We start from the raw sequence: 19442 nt of genomic DNA on the forward strand, positions 1-19442 counted from the left end.
ACTTTTAAGGTAGGAGACAAAAGCAGGATTTTCATATCGTCAAACCTATCCAAGAAAATTCCTTAAGATTCCAACAAATTGAGCCAGGCAGTGGTGGCGCACGCCTTTAATCCCAGCACTTGGGAGGCAGAGGCAGGTGGATTTCTGAGTTCGAGGCCAGCCTGGTCTACAGAGTGAGTTTCAGGACAGCCAGGGCTACACAGAGAAACCCTGTCTTGGGGGGTGGGGGAGGAGAGATTCCAACAAATTAGAAAGTGAAAATTTTCACATTAATAATATCATTTAATTTTATAAATACAAAAAGCTTCAAGATGGCTGGGCTGAAGAATAAACCCAAACTAAGTAAAGCTGGTACACCTAGGCTTTGAGCTTGAGCCCACAAGTCTCCCTTGGGGAAGGAACAGAGACAGTCTGAATGTTCCAGCTTCTTTATGACCAGACACTGTTCCGTCTGCACATCAAAGGTATACGATCCCAACACACATCAGCTGGGCATGCTACGAGGATTAAAGACAATTTATGTGACCACATCAGATGGAGTGGGACCAGGTGTCTACCTGCTCTTACTGTCCGGTAGATTTAAATACACACAGGCACACACACACACACACACACACACACACACACACACACACACACACAAAGAGTGGAAGGGAGGGATAAAGGAAGGGAAGGAGGGAGAGAGGGAAGGAGAGAGAGAGAGAGCGCTTGTTGAAAAGCTATGTGATTGATATTGGTAGCCCATTGCCATTTCTTTCATTTCCTGGTTGGCTTCACCAAGGAGCTTTCTCATCCCCCTCCCCACCCCCCCAACTAAACTTAAGAACCTTCTCTTCCAGCACTTCCCTTCCATCCTGGGAAGTGATTCAAATACCCCAGGTCACCTCAGGATGCTGTACCTGATCAATCACCATACAGTTAGCATAGACTTCATCACCCCCGTTCAGCACGTCAGAGAGCTGGCCTGCAGCAAGGGACGCTGGGGCGTGCTTGGATTTTTTGAGGCCATCAAAGGAGTGATCTAGAAGAAATGAACAATGAACAGAACTGAGAGACTGTGAAGTATGAGCAATTCATCTTTCAGCCAAGTTTTACCTTCTTAGACAAACATCCTGCCCCACCCCACCCCCCCAAAAAAGTACATTTTTTAACATGGTATTTTCTGTCTTCATACCTTAAGATACATGGCTCAATTACCTCTGCTTCTACACCTAAACCTTCTTAGTTATCGAGAACTTAGATAGTTCTAGACAGTGGAAAAAAATTAAAGGGCATTTTTTTCCCAAATAAATGTGGAATAAATATTAATCTATAACTTAAAAAACAGTTCTAGACAGGTACATATCAGTGCGCTGCTGGCATAGATTCCCCTTCATAAAAAGATCCTTAAATTCTCACACATTGAACCTGACTCCGATAACATGGAAACATTAGTCCATATCACACTTCTCAAGTATGCAACAGGTTCAGACTGGATGAGTTACTAACGATCCAAAGATAGCAGGGATCCCAGCGGTGGTGGCTCTGGATCACTAGCAAGCCCTCACAGGTGGCTCTTTCTGTCAGTTTGAATCACAGAGATGGCTTTTCTAGCTTCTGTGGTCTCAGCTTTGTACCAAATAGTAAAAGCCACTCCGAGCAGGCCCTGGAGAATTGAGACGCTACTGTATCTGCAGCAAGCGCAGGGTTGAAGGCATAAAAGCTATGCAAGCAGAGCCTGCCTTCCTGTGCCTGGCTTGTTGATTCAATCTCCAGACACCCTCATAGAGTCTCCGCATCCGTAAAAGTAGGCTAACAACACTCTTTCCCTCGTGTGCTGAATAAAATCAGTCTGGATATGTAGAGCGGCTGACAGTAAGTGCGCCATTAATATGATATGGTACTGTTATTAATGTGTGATGTTATTATTGTGATCTTTAATCATGATCAATATGAAGTACACGGATAATAAAACTAACCATGAGTACTGTATCTGTAAGTGACTTTAATGAGGCAGATACATGGTGTATCCAGAGTGTTGCCTAGCAAGTTCTCTTGAATGGATACGGAAGGGAAAGAACAGAGCTAGGTGTGGTGGGGCATTCCCTCAAACCCAGCAGGGAGGCAGATGAAGGTGGAGCTCTGAGTTTGAGGCCAGCCTGGTCCACACAGCAAGTTCTAGGCCAGCCAGGCTACATAATAAGACCCTGTCTTAAAAACAACACAAGAGACAGCACTGCTCCCAAGGCCAGTAGAATTGGCATGTGTCCCACTGCCTGGCTTACCTCTGTCATAGGGTAAAATCTGACTGAAACATGACTCATGACTCCTGACTGAATTGATGTGCTATAGTCAAAAATTCTATTTTTTTATAGAAAGTTCTAGAGGACAAAAAATATACAAAAAATATATAAAGATATATTTTATATATTTTATCTTTATATATAGATATATAGATATAGATAGATAGATAGATAGATAGATAGATAGATAGATAAAAAAAGATAAAAAGAAAAGCTATAAAGATGTACGAATCTCAAACACCAAATGGCCCTGGCTTCAGATTCAGATCTAGATTTACTTTCCTCCCAAAGAACACTAAAATGGAGTTTTATTAAGCTTCTTAAGAGAATATACAAAATAGGGGAAAGTGTTTTCATATACCCATAATGGGTTATTTTATAAATTTAGTTAGCTACCTAGCAATGTGGTACACACAAAGCCCACAGCTCCTTTACAAGTACGACCTTTATGATAAATGGCTATACACATTCATCCTAATTACACAGAAGAGGCTCCAATGGTTATAAATCAAGGACCCAACAAAACACTTTCAGTGTTCTGCAAGCCAAGAAACTCGTGCTCATTTGTCATTCTGGAGAATGTTTGAAAGCAATCAAGAACAATACAGCATGACCTCGTGGCATGTGATCAGTCCAGCCGGGCTGTTCTACAGTGGTTTGTTTTTACAGACGTGAAACACCTGGCATTTCTGCCACTGAACTTAGAGGCCATTCACCTCCCTCCTCATGGCCGCCCTAGGAAGACTTCATTCATAACTGAATTAACCTAAGCCCTGACAAGATATGAATAGAAGATACAGCAAGTGAAATCTCATCCTAAACTATAGGACCTTGAGGAAGGTATTGCTCTGTCACCTCAGCTTCATTTTGAGCTGTTTTTCTGTGTGCATGTATGCATACTCATATGTAAGTGCCTGGAAGGGGGGGAGACAGAGTCTGAGGAGAGCATCGGATCCCCTGAGACTGGAGTTACAGGTGGTAGTGAGCCTCCAGATGACGGTACTAGGAACTGGACCCCAATCCCCTTAAAGAGCAAGTGCTTTATAACAAGGGTCTCCACCAGGAGCCTTGTTCTTAATGACCAAGAACATTGTGCTGAGAACACTGTGCATTTGCCCCAGGCATGGGCAGGCTCAGAAACCAATGCTGTTCTCTAGCACTCGGGTGGAATGGAATTTTCTCCACCACAAACCTGTGCCCTATGTCCCATGTCAGTGTCTAAATGACAACTGTGTGCATGTCACAAAATAAAACTACAAGGTGGCTGAGTAGAGAGAGAGTCAATTTGTATTCTGAATTATTCATTTGATTAGGGCTTAGAAAATGATATGATTGAGTTACAAAGGCAGGCTATGAATGATCTCTTAAATACCCAAAGCTCAAAAAAAAAAAAAAAAAAAAAAAAAAAAAAAAAAAATTCAAAATTTTTCTTTAAACATTTGGACCCATATACATTTTGTGGCCAATCTAACTCAAACTCCTGTACAGTCCTTATCTCCCCGACTTAAGGTCAACATTCAGGCATTTGCCACAGAGATACTACTAGTGCCAATGGCTGCACTGTCCTTGTGTCTCCTAAAAGAGACACAACTCATGAAGTAGAAGCCCCATGTCAAAAAGACAATTTCCAAAAACACCAAGCTGAGACTTCCAAAGAAGAATCTTTACAAGAGTGGTCACAGCCGACATTGGACCAAAACATGCCAAACCTTTGTCATTTCTCTCCCAAATTCACATTCTTCAATAGCAGTGGTTCCCAACCTGTGGGTTATGGCCCCTTTGGGGAAAGGGGTTAAATGACCCTTTCACAGGGGTCCCATGTCAGATATCCTGCATATCAGATGTTTACACTAAGATCCATAACAGTAACAAAATTACTGTCATGAAGTAGCAATGAAAATAATTTTATGGTTGGGAATTACCACAACATGAGGAGCTGTATTAAAGGGCTGCAGGGTTAGGAAGGCTAAGAACCACAGTGACACATCTTCGTTGCTGATTTTACTATTCCCATAAGATTCGCACACTTTCTCCCCTTTACGTGACATTATTTTGAAAGAAACACCTTATCCCCCAATATAAAGAGAAAGCCAGTCTTCCCTGACAAAAGTAGGAATGGATGGAAAAGCTATTTCTCCCCTCAGAATTGAAGGAATACAACAAATTCCACGTGTGGTCACCTATGCAAGCTATAGGAGCCTGAGAGGTGTGCCCCTGTCAACTGCATGGAGATTCCAGGGGAACCCAAGACGCTCTGAAGATGTGATCAGCAGAGCCTGATCAGCAGAGGAGATAGCTCGGTCAGTGCATTACTTGCTACATAATCATTAGGATCAGAGTTCAATTCCCAGGACCCATGTCGGGAAGGAAAAAGAGCCGTGCATGGTGACATGTGTCTGTAATGTGTCCTGGGGAGGTGAACACAGCCCTAGAGCTTGCTGATCAGCCAGCCGAGCCACTTGGCGAGTCCCATGCCAGGGAGAGACCTTGCATAGGTAACTACACTTGGGATTCATTGTATTGCTTCCATTCTGAGGTGACCAGCACTTGAGGAAGGACACCGAGCTGGACTTTGGCTTCTACAGCATGGCCACAGATGCACACACATGAATATATGTGCACGAGTGCACACACACACACACACACAGAGCAACACGCAGAGCAACTTGTAAAAGAAATGTCTAGTTATTACAGCTTGACTGTGAAGACCCCTATAAGCTCGTGTACCTGAGTGCTTAGTTCCCACCCAGAGTTCTGTTCTGGGAGGCCATGGGGCCTAGCTGGCAGATGCTGACAGGCAGCGAAAGTTGTCCCCATGTGACATGTCACAGCTACAAGCTCCCATCCACACAGATCTAGTTCTCCTACCAATCTTCCCTCCCATAAATCTCCCACAAAACCTTCCTCCCTTAAACCACTTCTGTCAGATTGCCTGCCACAAATAGAAGCCCCAAACTTAGCTGAGAGTGTAGCTAGGCATGCGTGGCATAGTGTGAGTGGCTTGGTGTGACCTAGCATGAAGACACACCTCCAAGACAGCTGCTCCCAGACCTTGTCATCACTCTGTCACCCCAAGGATGCCCCACTGTGACAAAGTCTCCCCAGGTTTGGATTTTGATATTTATGTATAGTTTTTACTTTAAAAAATAATAATAATAATAATAATGTTGGACCAGTCAAGTGGTCTAGTGGGTTAAAGGGCAAGGCTGATGAGGAACCCTTTCAGGATCCATATCAAGTAGAAGAGAACTGACTCTACAAAGTTGTCCTCTGACTTAAATGTGCTTGTGTTTCACTCTTAACTATAGCTTTACATATTTAAAAACAACCCTATAATCCCAGCACTTAAGAGGTAGAACTCATAAGGGAAGGATCAGGAGTTCAAGGTCAACTTTGGCTACACAAAGGCTAAGGCCAGCCTGGGCTACATGAGGCCCTGTCTCACAAAACAAAACAAAACCAGCAACAAAACCCAGTGCAGCTAGAACACACCAACCATTGCATAGGCTACGTAAAAAACATGTAAAAATGCTACTTTTATCTCAGTTCCAATAAGATTTTTCCCTCTCTCTCTCTCTCTCTCTCTCTCTCTCTCTCTCTCTCTCTCTCTCATGACTCAAGAGCGAAGACTTCTAAATCTGAGGGATTAAAGCTGCCAAGGGAAAAAGACCAGATCAGTCAGATATGGTGCTTCCCCAGAACAGCGGGGGTGGCTCAGGAATGAGAGGACATGACAAGACCGGTGGATGTGGGCCAGCTTTTTCCTGGGGTGCTTGCAGGATGAACAGCTTCTCAGGGGATCCCCAAGCCTCTTTCAGTTGTTATCCTCACTGCTGGGTAGCTCCACTGGAGAGCCCTAAAGCACAGATTCCTGTCAGCCATCCCTTGCTGCACTAGATGCTCTAGCAACAGGCGGTTGCAAGGGAGGGTTTTTTGATCCTGGGAAGAGGGCCCTTTGGCACCAAAGAGGTGAAGGTAGCTGAAGTGTCTCACTTCTCTGAAAGGTGCCACAAGTCTAGCAGGAAGTGGTTCGCAACACAGAGCAGCCTGTCAGTAAGCTGACTTCTGATGAAACCCAGCTTGCCTTCTGGAAGGCCAGGTCCGGTAGCTAAAGGAAAGTGTAGCCTATTGCCTGGTTATGTAAGAGACACACACCCAGACATAAACAAACCTGTGGCCAGCTTGCTGCAAGGCTGCTACCTCGCCTGCTCTCACTCACTCCCTGCCATGCTCTCACCACAAAAGCTTGGCAGGGCTTGCAGTCCAGAAGTCTCTTGCCCACAGTTTGTCAAATTAGTGTCCTTCCTTCCTTCCTTCCTTCCTTCCTTCCTTCCTTCCTTCCTTCCTTCCCTCCTTCCTTCCTTCCTTCCTTTTTTCCTTCCCGCATTGTGCATTGTTTTGTCACAGGACGATATGAACATAGCAGGATTAATTAGGAATAATTAGCCATGACACCCTGGGCAAGCCTGGCTTCAGAGTTTAGTGTGTAGCAGCCGATGAAACAGTGACCACTATTGTCAACGGTGGCTCTTGAAGGACAGCTCTTGTAGCCGCCACCGGGGCCCACAGCAGTGTTCGTCCCAGTCATTCACGTCCTCGCTGCCTCACTGTCTCTTACACCAGTTATATTTGCTTATTATACGCGACCATTCCCCTCCAAGAACGTTAAGTCCTGTAAGAAAAGAGACTTTGTATGTTTTGTTCACTTTATCCCCAGGGCAGAGAAGTAGGGCAGGCCATAATCAATATACAACCTATAACTGTGGAAATAAAGAATAATTTCACCTCAAGAAAACACACTTGTATCAGGAATAATGAAGAGAATACTCTTTGGGGGGCTGACATGTTTTCTCTGCTTCTGGAAGCTTCCATGGCTGTGTTTCCCCTGTTCTTGCTCTGCCCCAGCACTTTCTTCTTTCTCCCACCCATTCTAACTCTTTCTCCAATATTTACCACGAACCTGCTAACTGAATGACCTGCTGGGCCAGCCCAGGCCTCTCTGCCTCTCTGATGCTAGATAGTTTGCAAACATCCTCAAGGCGAACCCACTGTCATCACCTCCCAAGTCTCTGCAGGCCAACAGGCCCTCCTTCCTGAGTTCTTGCATTTGCCCTGTGGCATCCATCACACTCTGTGGGGGAGAGGGGATTAATTTCACTCCTCTGGATAGAGGTAACTTTCTGGTTTGGTCTGACCAATAAACAGAGCGAGCAGAACAACACAGCCCCTGTGTGCTTTCTCTGTTCTATTTAACCCTTTTACTTAAAAACATCAGGAGCTGGTCATAGTGGCAGAAGGCTGTAATCCTAGCATTAAAGAGGCTGAGGCAGGAGGATTGTGAGTGGAAAGCCTGTTTGGGCTATCCAGTAAGATTCTGCCTCAAAAAATTAAAAGAACAGATTATCAGGCTATTTACTCTCTCCTAAAGAAATAAGGGAGCATCAGGCAAACTTGCAAGTAAAGGAACTGGGGGAAGGGAGGGGTGAAAGCACCTAAATGAGGGAGAAGAAATAAAATACGAGCTACAGCAAAAGCGTCATCTTCAGCACTCTTGTTCCCCCATGGCAGACACTGAACCCCATTCCTCTGACTACATACACTGTGCTCGTTACAAACCAGACACTCGGGAATCTATTCAGTCACGTGATCCTAAACAACAAGGGCAAGGAAACCAAGGTGTCCTCCAAGCCCCGCCCCTAAGATCACATGACCGAATAACTCAGTCATCTCCTGGACTACTCCAAGTACTTTATTACTGGGGTCACTGAGTGTTCTATTGTGAAGCAAAGAATAGTGTGTTCGACTCTGGAATATACTCTAGCAGAGGCTGTTCAATTTACAGGTTGAGGTTTGTTAGATTAAAGTTAAGCTGACATTCCCAACATTTCACAATGGACATTCCACAGAGGTTCTGAAGGCACACCTGACTTTGTGAAAGAAAAAGAAAGATGGTTTAGTAGTGGTGCTGTTTTCTTTTTTTCCAAAAATGTAGATATCACACCCATAGATACTGACATATGCTAGAATATTTCACAGAAATTATTTTAGATTTTCAGGCACAGCTCCAATCTGGCATGGCCAACAATTCTGAACTGCCCTTTGATTGTCAACCAATATCTCTCTCTCTCTCTCTCTCTCTCTCTCTCTCTCTCTCTCTCTCTCTCTCTCTCTCTCTCTGTGTGTGTGTGTGTGTGTGTGTGTGTGTGTGTGTGTGTGTGTGTGTGTAAAACTCAGTCTGGATGAATTACCTATAATCATATAATCATTTTTTATTATTCTTAGAGGAATGAACTGTCAAAAATAGTACCATTCAATTTCTTTCTCCACAAATCAATGCCTCTGGAATACAGCATACATCTGAAACACAATGAGCATGATTCTATGCTAAGGTTACAATGTACAAGTAGGAAAATCTGAAATTTCCATCAGCTGTGTAGCAAATAGAGTATAAATGCAACTATAATCACCTTGTAACAAATACATTATGAATGCAACTTATATGGCATGTACATTTTAAAAAATTAAAGAAAATGGCATTTGAGCAATGCCTGGAATTTCCCCATTAAGCAGTCTCATTAATATGCTACAGTGTGACTTATTTCTAGGTATGTTTGCCTTCTTCCTGGGCCCCCAGTGTGTAATTTCTCCTACTAACTGGCTGCCAGGATATGACAGTGTAAGGCTGGCTGAGAAAACATCCATAAAACAGCAGATATATAATTTCATTTTGTTTCAACAGCACAACATTCAAAATACTCAGGAGAAAGAGCTGGAAAAAAAAAAAAAAAAGCCAAGATGCCGACCGAGAGCTGAATGTCATGAAGCATATTCACTTTTAACTTTCAAATTTTTATGACCTACAATGTCTAGATTTTCAACATCTTTATATATAATAAACAAGAGGGGGGGAAGTCCCTTTCTTTTGTAATGTGTCATTTCATGCAAAACAGTAGTTTATCAGTAAGCTCCCTGCACTGGGTAATATATGTAGAAATGTATTTTCTGGAAATGTTTTCCCTAAGAGCACACAGGGCTGCTTTTAACCACCTGTCCGTATATACTCTCCATACCCACATGGGGATTAACATAACCATTTTTTCTAGTTAGTTATTTTATTTTCTGGTTTTTTTTTTTTATTTCTACTTGACAGTTTCATACACGTACATAACGCATACAGAACACTCTCATTTTCTGCCATCTCCCTGCAACCCATCTACCCCACCTCATCCCAACAAATCTCTCGCACACATTCATGTCTAGCAGTGTGAGGTGGGCTGGAGATGTCATTTGGCCAAAGTGCATTTGCCTAAGGTGCACAAAGCTCTGGGTTCTCTCCCAGGGCTACCAGATAAAGAGGGTAGACGACTGGCTCAATCCCAGCGATGACCAAGAACAAACCCTATCCTTTGCCTGTTAAATTGTTTCCCAATTTAAGGGATCTTTGCCAAGTTCTGGAAGGCAGAGCAGGCACTAACACCTTCAGTGAGAGCCACAAGAAAGTATACAGCTGCCCTCCCAAGGAGAATAACCATTCCCAGAGAACAGTTGCCGCTCTCCTCAGCCATTCCTCTTCAAAGCTCTCTTGGGACTTTGCTGGTGTTAGTCTTGGCATGGAAAACCTCACCTCAAGCTCTTCTGAGCTAGACCTGTGGCTACTCAGAAAATTATCCAGATTCCAAAAAGATCTTCATCCCAAGAATTTCCTGTGGGTTGGATGGAAGCTAGGTCACTTGTAGAGTGCACCCTGTACCAAGAGACGTCCAGGAAGAGAAACCAGGAGACCTCTGCCCATCATTCCAAAGCTTCCAGTGTTCTCAGAACTTGCCTTACCCCCTGGAATCATACCTCACTGTCAAGTCCTGTTACCAAGAGCCATGTCTATAGACAGGAGCCAGTGCACTCCAGAGCTGAAAGGCCTTTCTCAGAAGGTCAAATCCTCTTTTCCATACCCAGTTAAAGTTGGTTCTGTTAAAAGGACTTTAGCAGAGTCTTTGAAAAACCTAACAGTCATAATAATTGACTTGAGAAACTAGCCCCAATCCCTCACCCCACCCCCAACCCTGATTCATCACACCTAAAAGGCATTGAGGAAAGTGGCAGAGGGTGGGGCTGGGGTGGAGGCAGAGAGAAAACGCCATCTTTTGAGAACAACAATTTCCTTCAAGTTTTTCCTAGTCCTCTTTCCTAACTATAGCAGTCTAAAGTGGCCTTTTCCAAAGAGAGTGTTTACATTGAGAACAGACTCTCAGTGTGTAAGTAAGTTGCTTCTGCCCTTGCTTCCACAGAGCAGTCAAGAGATCCTGTGTTGGTGTGGACCCTGGTGTGATTAGGTTCAGTCAAAAACCCCTTTCCTCTTGATGCCATCCTCTAAGGACTGAAGCAAATGAGCACAAAAGAAACCTTGGCAAGCTGTGGGGGACGCCAACACACGACACAAGCCCCAAAAGAGAACTGAAAGACCTCAAATATAAACTGGGTTGGTTTTTTTTTTTCCCCAAAACCACCTCAAGTAAATCAAAAACCATAAGCAAATGGATAAGGAAGATGTCCTCCCATGTCATCATCATGGGAACTCTATGAATAATTCAGACCCTTCATATGGAAAGAAACTGGCACACAGGTGTGTTCAACAAAAATGAACAGTAGACCAGTTCATTTCTAATGCTGCAAGGAGCCTCAACATCCCAGGACTTGCCTCCAGAGAAGTATATGCTTTCACCCCCTAAATGCCATCAAAAATGACTGAAGTCTACCATAGGTAAGGTATTATATCAGCACACTAGAGAATGATGCATAGACATTAGAAATATGTAGTCATTTATTTGTTTCTTCAGTGTCTTCAGAAAGAACAATTTTGAGTGAATGAGTGGGAGAAAGATGAATGAATGAATGAATGAATGAATGAGTGGGAGAATAAATGAATGAATGAGTGACTGGAAGAATGAGTGAGTGAATGAGTGGGAGAATGAATGAATGAGTGACTGGGAGAATGAGTGAGTGAATGAGTGGGAGAATGAATGAATGAGTGACTGGGAGAATGAGTGAGTGAATGAATGGGAGAATGACTGAATGAGTGTGTGAATGAATGGAATGATACAAGCTAAGTACTGCCTGGAAGTGCTCAAATCATTGTTTCTTCTAGGTGAGAAACTGAATTCCTGGCTCCTACTTCGTTATTGCAGGGAAACTCTGGACAGATAAGCATGAAAGAGAGCTGAAAATGGGATTTATGCACCTCCAGGGCTCTACACTGTAGGATAATGGAGATTCTAGGCATAAATAGTTTCTCTGCCTGGGACAAGCAGTGTGAGACATGTTGGGGCCACTCTGAGAATAGGTGGGGTTTTCTCATTTTTATCCAGATCACGTGAATCATGAGGGAATGAGGTGTATACACCAAGGTCAAACCACAGTGCCAGGCTGCTCTCGATTGCCTACATGTGAGGATGACACTCCAAGGTCCTAAACACCTCAGAGAGAGGCAATCAGGGGCTTGGCTCACCGTATATGTCTGGCCATCGTATCCACCATAGTGTAAAAAAGATGTGTGGTAGATGCTTCTAGAGAGAGCATCTGGGACAGCATCCAGCGCCAGAGACCCCCAAGGTTCTGTCATATGAGAGGTGAGGTAAAGCCAACTCAGTGTAAGTCCAAAAGGAGACTAACCAAGCCCTGCTGGACACCAGGAGAGGACCCCAGCATCGGGCCTTGATCACAACTGCCAAAGTCAAGTGTTCATGTTTCTGAAAAGAGGCTAGTCCAGGAAGAACCAGAAATCACTGAAAAGATTCAAGAACCAGGCCCCTCCTACCAGCCACTACCCCCCAATCCCACCAGGAAGCCACATTGAATACTGACAAGGATAAAAAGTGGGGTGAAGAACTCTTAGGAGAAATCCAGGGTACCAAATTAATATCTAGTGATACCAAGCAGATGCTGAGAATGACTGCTTGCATTGTTACATCAAACCAACTTTTCCATATTAAAAATATACTCTTGCCCTCCCTCACCCCACAGCCTATAGGGTAGTACTTGTGAAAGACCGAATGTAGATCAAATAAACAGTAAATAAATCAACATTCACGGCCCGAGTTCCATGGTCTAGCATTGGAGATTTGAAACACACAGGACAAACCCTACTTTCCAGGGACCCTCAGGGTAGAGATGTGAACTGGCAACTGGGACACAGAAAGAGAAGGGATATCAGAAGAACCCATGCCCAGCAGAAAGGAGGCTGAGAGAGAACGCTGACCTCTGAGGGGTGCAGGGAAGTTTTGTATAGGCAATGGCTTTGCCACCCATCTTTCTAGAGATACCACTGGAGAAGAAAGGAATGTCCCTCCAAATTCCAGTTTGAGAAACCCAAAGAAAGGGTTCTGACTGGTTGCGTCTGGGTGATGTGCCCACCTTAGGCCTATCACTGTGGCAGGAGGAACACTGTTGGTCTCTGCATGCCACGATCCTCATCGCAGTGTCCTGAAGGTGCTCCCTCATGTGCGAGCATCATGGCCAGAGTAGGAGAGCTGCCCACTCAACTATGTGAGCATTGTTCAGCCAAGGGAAAGGGGCCAAGCAGACAGAGATAACCGCACAGGCCCATGAAACAGGGTTACATAACATTTCCATGTCCTCATGAATCAGTGGTCCACACAGTCCACACGACTGGGCTCTTTTCCATCACTTTGTTATGCTGAGTGTATGCCTGCCTCTGCATATTTATTTGAGGGATCACCTTCCCTGCTCAAACTTCATCCCTTCACCAGGCTGCTGACTGGCATCCCTTTACCACACCTTCCTCCTTACCTTCCTACAGCTTTTCTATTTTTGTTTTGTTTTCAGTGCTGGGGATTGAACAAACATATGTCTTACATATGCTGGGCAGGCACTCTACCACTGAACCACACTCCCAGCCAGGATGCCTTCTCTTCACCATGAAATTCAACTGTAAGTTTTAGCAGTTTTTCCTGTGGCAGTTGGAGAGATGTCTCCCCAACATGGACACAATAAGTTGTAACACTGTCTTCTTTGCCCCTACAGAGTTGAGAGGAGGGGAATCACTTTCAAAACATTGGCTAAGTATTTGTTCGATTAAGGGGAGTAAGAGGCTGTTAGCTCTGTTGCCTGCCATGGGCCTGCAGTGTGTCCCCTCTTCTTTGTGACACAGAGACGCCCCTGGGCAGAGTCTGACACTGAACCTGCTCTCTGGGAAAGTAAGTAGGAACCTTTCCAAGAGCAAAGACAAGTTAGGAGTAATGTCACCTTGGAGAAAGGTTTCTCTTTTTGAGGCTTTCTGAAGTGACCTATTCATTCAGGCATTCTCTTGTAAATTTCTAGACTAAACTCAAGCACACAGCCATACCTGCACACACAAACACTTGCCTATTCCCTGAAACTTCATGAGAAGGAAGAAAGGAATGAATAAGCTCGTGAAATTATATGAGTTTACCTTTAACAGTTATCACTAAACCTCTGAAACATCATCATACTTCTCAGTGCATAGTAAGGGTTACTTTTCAGATCAAATACCTAGCCTTCAAATATTAAATGAACTCATTTCCAAAACCAAACAAGCACGGTGACAAATGCCTGTAGTACTGCCCTGGAGACGCTGAGACAGGAGGATCATTTCGAGACAAGCCTGAGCAACACAGTGAGGCCCCAGCATAGAAGGAAAAGAAGAATGCCATTGTCTTCACTCCTGGTATATTTTATCACTCTGTCCACATCTCTCTCCGTCTCAGAGAAGACAGCAGGCTTCCCATCATTCTCATTCTGTAGTGCTTTGAGTTAGAGTGCCCTCTACAGACTCATATTTGAATGTTTAGGAGTGTCATTAGAAGGTGTGGCCTTGTTAGAGTGGGTGTGGCCTTATTGGAGTGGGTGTGGCCTTGTTAGAGTGGGTGTGGCCTTATTGGAGTGGGTGTGGCCTTGTTAGAGTGGGTGTGGCCTTATTGGAGTGGGTGTGGCCTTATTGGAGTGGGTGTGGCCTTATTGGAGTGGGTGTGGCCTTATTGGAGTGGGTGTGGCCTTGTTAAAGGACGGATAGCACGGTGGGTGGATTTTGAAGTTTCAAATGGCCAATTGTCTCTCTCTCCCTGCTGCCTGCCAATCCGATCCGGATGTAGAACTCTCAGTTACATTTACAGTATCACGCCTGCCTGCATGCTATCATGCTTCCTGCCATGACGATAATGGACTAAACCTCTGAATCTGTAATACACCCCCAATTAAATGTTTCCCTTCATAAGAGTTGCCCATGGCTATGGTATTTCTCCATAGCAATAGAAACCCTAACTAAGACAAACCCCTTTGAGGTTCCAATTTTCCCACTTCTAGGAAAGTGATGCCCATGTCCGTTAGTTCCCAGGCCCAAGCATGGGTGTGTGTAAGTACCATGCCTGTGGGTAGGGGGCAGTATCAAAGGCTAGCAACAGGTCTTGCATCTGGAACCTCTAAATCTATCCCTGCCGGCTCTCATCCTAGATAACAAACAGTCCACAGAAGGAATGGGAGCTGAGGTGGTGAAGATGCAATGGTACCTTTCCACCCACGGGAGCAAGTCCTTGCCATCCTCCCTCCATTGCCCCGACTAAAAGCTGGCACACTTACTGAGAGATAGAATTCTCTTATGTTTAGTGTCTGTGCTCTAGGCTTAGTTTTGCTTTTACTGGCTCCAGAGCAGGGCAAATCATTTCTTCTTTCTGGGCCTCAAGTCCCCAACTAATAAAGAAAGGTGATGTCACATCTAGCATGCAGGGAGGGTCTGCCTCTTTTTTTTTTTTTTTTTTTTTTTTTTTTTTAATGACAACATGTGTGGAAAACATTTTCCTCATGTCTTTATTCCATTCTTTCCTTTTCCATCCTGACATGGTTACCATGCATTTCCTAGAATACCTTTGGGCTATTTTCTATGGTTATCACAAAATATCTGAAGCTAGGTAACTTATAAATTAAAAAAAAAAAAAGGTTGTTTAGCTCACAGTTCATGGTGTTTAAGGTTGAAACAGCATAGCACAGACTCTTGTGAGGACTCCTTGGTTAAGTCACTAAGAGCAAAAACACAGCATCATGAGGTTGTCAAGGGAGATCCTATGTAAGCCAGGCGACCTGAAGACAGGCAAGGGCCAGTCTTGCTTTTTCATAACAGTCTTCTCAAAAACTAACAAGGGTCCCCAAAGAACTACTTTAATCCCTTCTTAGGGAAGAAGTTTTTAAGACCAAATGACTTCCTCTGGGTCTTTAATTCATCAAAGTCTCTTCTCAACGGCCAAACAGCCAACACATGAGCCCTTAGGTAGCGCAAACCATACTCAAAAGACAGCATCCTCTTAGCTTCAGCTTATAAAACAGATAATTTCCTTATTACAGAGTTATCAAATTCTCTATGTCAAGCAAACATTATAGTTTAATTTAAAAAATATATGATTGGCAAAGCATTACATAATACTGTTTAGTTTGACTGTGACTTCCAAAAATTCTAGTGCTACCCAAGCTTTTCAGGGTTGTTAAATTTTCTAGTTTGCGCTAGCTTCTTAGGAACTACAAAGGCTTTTCCCCACATTGACAAAAATGGCGCCCCTTCACACTCTCTCGCCCTGAAGAGGGACTTGCTATGAGCTGGGGAAGAGAGAACGAGAGACACCACTGGGGTGAACAAAATGCATGAAGGGAAAGTGTGTGCAGACATCTCCAAGGGGTCCTCGGACTTCTATGAAGCACTCACTTTCTGAATGATAACGATAGGAGCCTTATATGAGGTGCAATATCTGTGGGATTTTTTATAATTAATTTTTGATTAATAACCATAACATTTCTTAGTTGAATTTCCCACTGAAACCAACAAAACAAAAACCCAAGCATTCCTATATCCCTTGAAGCAGAACGGTCATGGATTCTGACCTACTCTAATTATTAACCACTGGGCTCCAAAAGGGACTTGTCCTGGAGTAGCCTACAAGATGACGGAGGACAGCTTCTGGGAATGGCCCTCTCAGGACTCGTGGCCAGCTTGGCTTTCATGGCTGCCCCCTCGAGATACCAGTCATTTCCAAAGAACAGTGACATAAGTGTCCTTTTCTGAAGGTGGGAGGAAAAGCAAGAACTAAGTTAAAATACTGCTCAGTGGGGTTTCTTATTGTTACAAAACTCTGTGGAAATTTCACATCTCTTCGTAAGGAAGCTGGGAGTGTGCCTGTGTCTGAATATCCATCAAAGAAACTGAAAACAGGGACAGGAGAGGGCCTCTGAGGGAAGCGATATGAGTGAAGAGGGTGGAGACAGGGAAGCAACAGAAGAGATTAGAAGAGCATATATCTCAATAAATACAAGAGATGTTTGTTTAATAGGGCCATAAATCCAGAGTCCTGAGATCCTCCTTCAAGACTTCCAAGGTGGTGGAGCTGCAGGGGAGACTGACTTCCCTGATGATTGGAAGGAGGGAGAGGAGCCAGGGAGCCGGCTCAGCTGGAAGAGGGCTCAGCCCCTAAGTAGAAGACCAGCTATGTGGGCACAGGCTATGTGGGCACAGGGTTGTAATCCCGGCCCATCGTTGGGAAAGCAAAGACAGGTGGGTCACGGGGGCTGACTTGACAGCCACTCCAACTTAACTGTAAGCCCCAGGTCCCAGGGAGAAATCTTGTCTTAGAAAAGAAGGACAGCTCTTAAGGACAATGTTGGAGGTTGGCTTTTGGCCTCCAGCACACACACACACACACACACACTACATACACCACACCACACACACAAACATACACACACACCCACACACATACACACACTACACACACACATACACACACCATACACACACCACACACCTTACCACACACACCACATACAACACACACACCACACACCTTACCACACACACCACATACAACACACACACACCATACCACACACACACACCACACACACACCATACACACACACACACCACACACACACCATACACACACCACACACACTACATATACCACATATTACACATACACACACACCACACCATCCACATACACACCACACACACCATACACACTACATATACCACATACCACACACACATATACACACACAACACACATAACACACCACACACACACACACACAGATAGAGGGAGAATAGAGAAGATAGAGAGAATAGACAGAAGTTCTTGCTGTTGAAGACACATTAAAAACGTTCTCATTTTCAGAGACAAGAAAGTACTGCTCTTCACAAAAGGCCACTGGGCTGCAAAATCAGAGCTTATGCATCTGGGAGTCTGCAACCCCAGCTGACATTAGAATAGGACCGACCATTTTCTTTACAACAAGGCCAGCACCATCTATCCAAGGAGGGATGGACTCTCTGTGGGCTACCAGCTGGCCATGCTGCTCCACTGCCTTTCTTTTGCCTTTTGCTTACTGGTGGCAAAGAGTTAATCACCCTCCTAAGCAGGTACTTGCTTTCACTTGAACCAGGTTTAATTTCTACATAGCTTTGCTATGACTTTCTGCCCTGGCCCAGGCTGGCAGGGCTCCAAATTGGATTTACAGGGAGGGTGTGAGTCATGTGTTCCTACGGAGCCAGTGGCCTCTCAAGGTTCTCCCTGGCTTCCAGTCATAATCCCTCCCCTCCCAGCTTGCTCCCTACCTGGAGTCCCAGCCCCCACAGTATAGACATCCAGTAAGTTTTCTGAACGACACAGATAGAAACTTGAAGTCACCTGTCCTTACTGTTCTCCCAATGCGCCACAACTAGAAAAATGTGCCCTCAAATCTTGGGACCTCTCTGTATCTCCCCGCTCTTGGAAATAAATTAAACTTTGTAAAAAAAAGAAAAAAAAAAGTTTTCCATTTGATAATAACTGTGAATCACAAAAGATTTGGGAGGTAGGAATAACGCAAAGATTATCACAGGCTCTTTACCCCGCTTCACTTTTGTTAAAGTTTTACTCCACTTTCTAGCTGAGCACGGGCTCACCTTTACACACAGGTAAGTGCTCTCATGCAGGTAGATTTTCCTAGAATCATTTAATGGTGATACACTCTAGCCCTTTAATGTATGAACTGCACCCTCTAAAGGGAGACAAGGCTTTACCACTGATATTTTTAAATCCCTTATGTCTGTAAAATCAATAAAAATTGTATGAAATAAAAAGAACCCTTTTCATGGGTAGAAAATAAAGAAGAAATTGATTTTAAGACAGGATAACGAAACGGTATGCTAAACACTAAGTACTAAGGTTTCTGATGATCACATTTTAAGGATAGCAGTGGACCAGCCTGGAAAAGGTGAAAAGGTGTTGCCACCAAGGCTTTCTGCTTCCCCTGAAAGCCAATGCAGCATCTTCCTAAATTTTCTTTAAGCCCAGCTAAAAGGCAAACAAACAAACACCTTTATTTTATCCTAGAGGGTCAGAAGAAGGTCCTTAAAGCTAACCAAATTTGAGGATAACTGCTGGTCCAGCCTCCTGTGGGAACACAGGACTTGAAGGGAACCAGATACATGGAAAGAATCTATCCTCATGTGCGAACACAGGATACCTCAGGGACATCACTGCTGGATGGAGCCAGCAGGCTCTGGAAGACAAAGACAGGAGGAACAGCTCTTTTCCTGCCACTTTCCATGTCCCTTCTTCCCCTGGAGTTAGAGGCATGACCACACACGTCTCTACACAAGACAAGGAATAGCAAGGGATGTACACTAACTCTCCACTAACTACTTTTTTTTAAGCCTCAGAAGACAACAATGGCCTCCTGCAGTACCCAGCCCAGGATGGGAGAGTCTCTCCCAGAGAACAGTCACTGTGGTTGCCAAGCCCATACTTCCGTGAGAGCCCAAGAAGCAAGAGGGAATACACCAAGCAAGTCTCTTCTACCGTGAGCCCCAGGGTCCCAGGCCCTCCTTTCTTCAGGTTGATCTTACTTACTTGTTATAACTCAAGGTAAGCAGAATTGGTCTCTGGGTTCTCTAGAGACTTTCTCGTTGAAATCATTTTATTCAAACCCTTTCCTTGCAGTAAGTACAAAATCACTAAATAGGACCCCTGATGGACAAATTTCCCTTAAACAATTAACTTCAACACACACACACACACACACACACAGAAGCATAGAGTAAGCGGCAAACATGAGCCCTCTTTAAGCTTTACAAAGTCTAGACATGTTTAAATCAGCAGG

General features: G+C 44.2%; 1 protein-coding gene and 1 long non-coding RNA gene across 5 annotated transcripts in view; one reads left to right on the plus strand and one right to left on the minus strand.

Annotated features, from left to right (window-relative positions):
* Arhgef28 (Rho guanine nucleotide exchange factor 28) overlaps window positions 1-19442 on the minus strand; it is a 282901-nt gene that overhangs the window by 89810 nt on the left and 173649 nt on the right. For all 4 annotated transcript variants that reach the window (XM_076927245.1, XM_076927246.1, XM_076927247.1 and 1 more), the window contains one exon: window positions 900-1021. In XM_076927245.1, coding sequence (XP_076783360.1) covers window positions 900-1021 — 122 coding nt within the window. The remainder of the gene's footprint in view (window positions 1-899; window positions 1022-19442) is intronic.
* Window positions 1-19442, plus strand: part of LOC143440432 (uncharacterized) — a 35789-nt gene that overhangs the window by 9913 nt on the left and 6434 nt on the right. Inside the window, exon 2 of the long non-coding RNA XR_013108118.1 lies at window positions 18997-19207. This is a non-coding gene — a long non-coding RNA (uncharacterized LOC143440432). The remainder of the gene's footprint in view (window positions 1-18996; window positions 19208-19442) is intronic.

This window comes from Arvicanthis niloticus, chromosome 29 (assembly GCF_011762505.2).
Source record: "Arvicanthis niloticus isolate mArvNil1 chromosome 29, mArvNil1.pat.X, whole genome shotgun sequence".
Taxonomy (NCBI): domain Eukaryota; kingdom Metazoa; phylum Chordata; class Mammalia; order Rodentia; family Muridae; genus Arvicanthis; species Arvicanthis niloticus.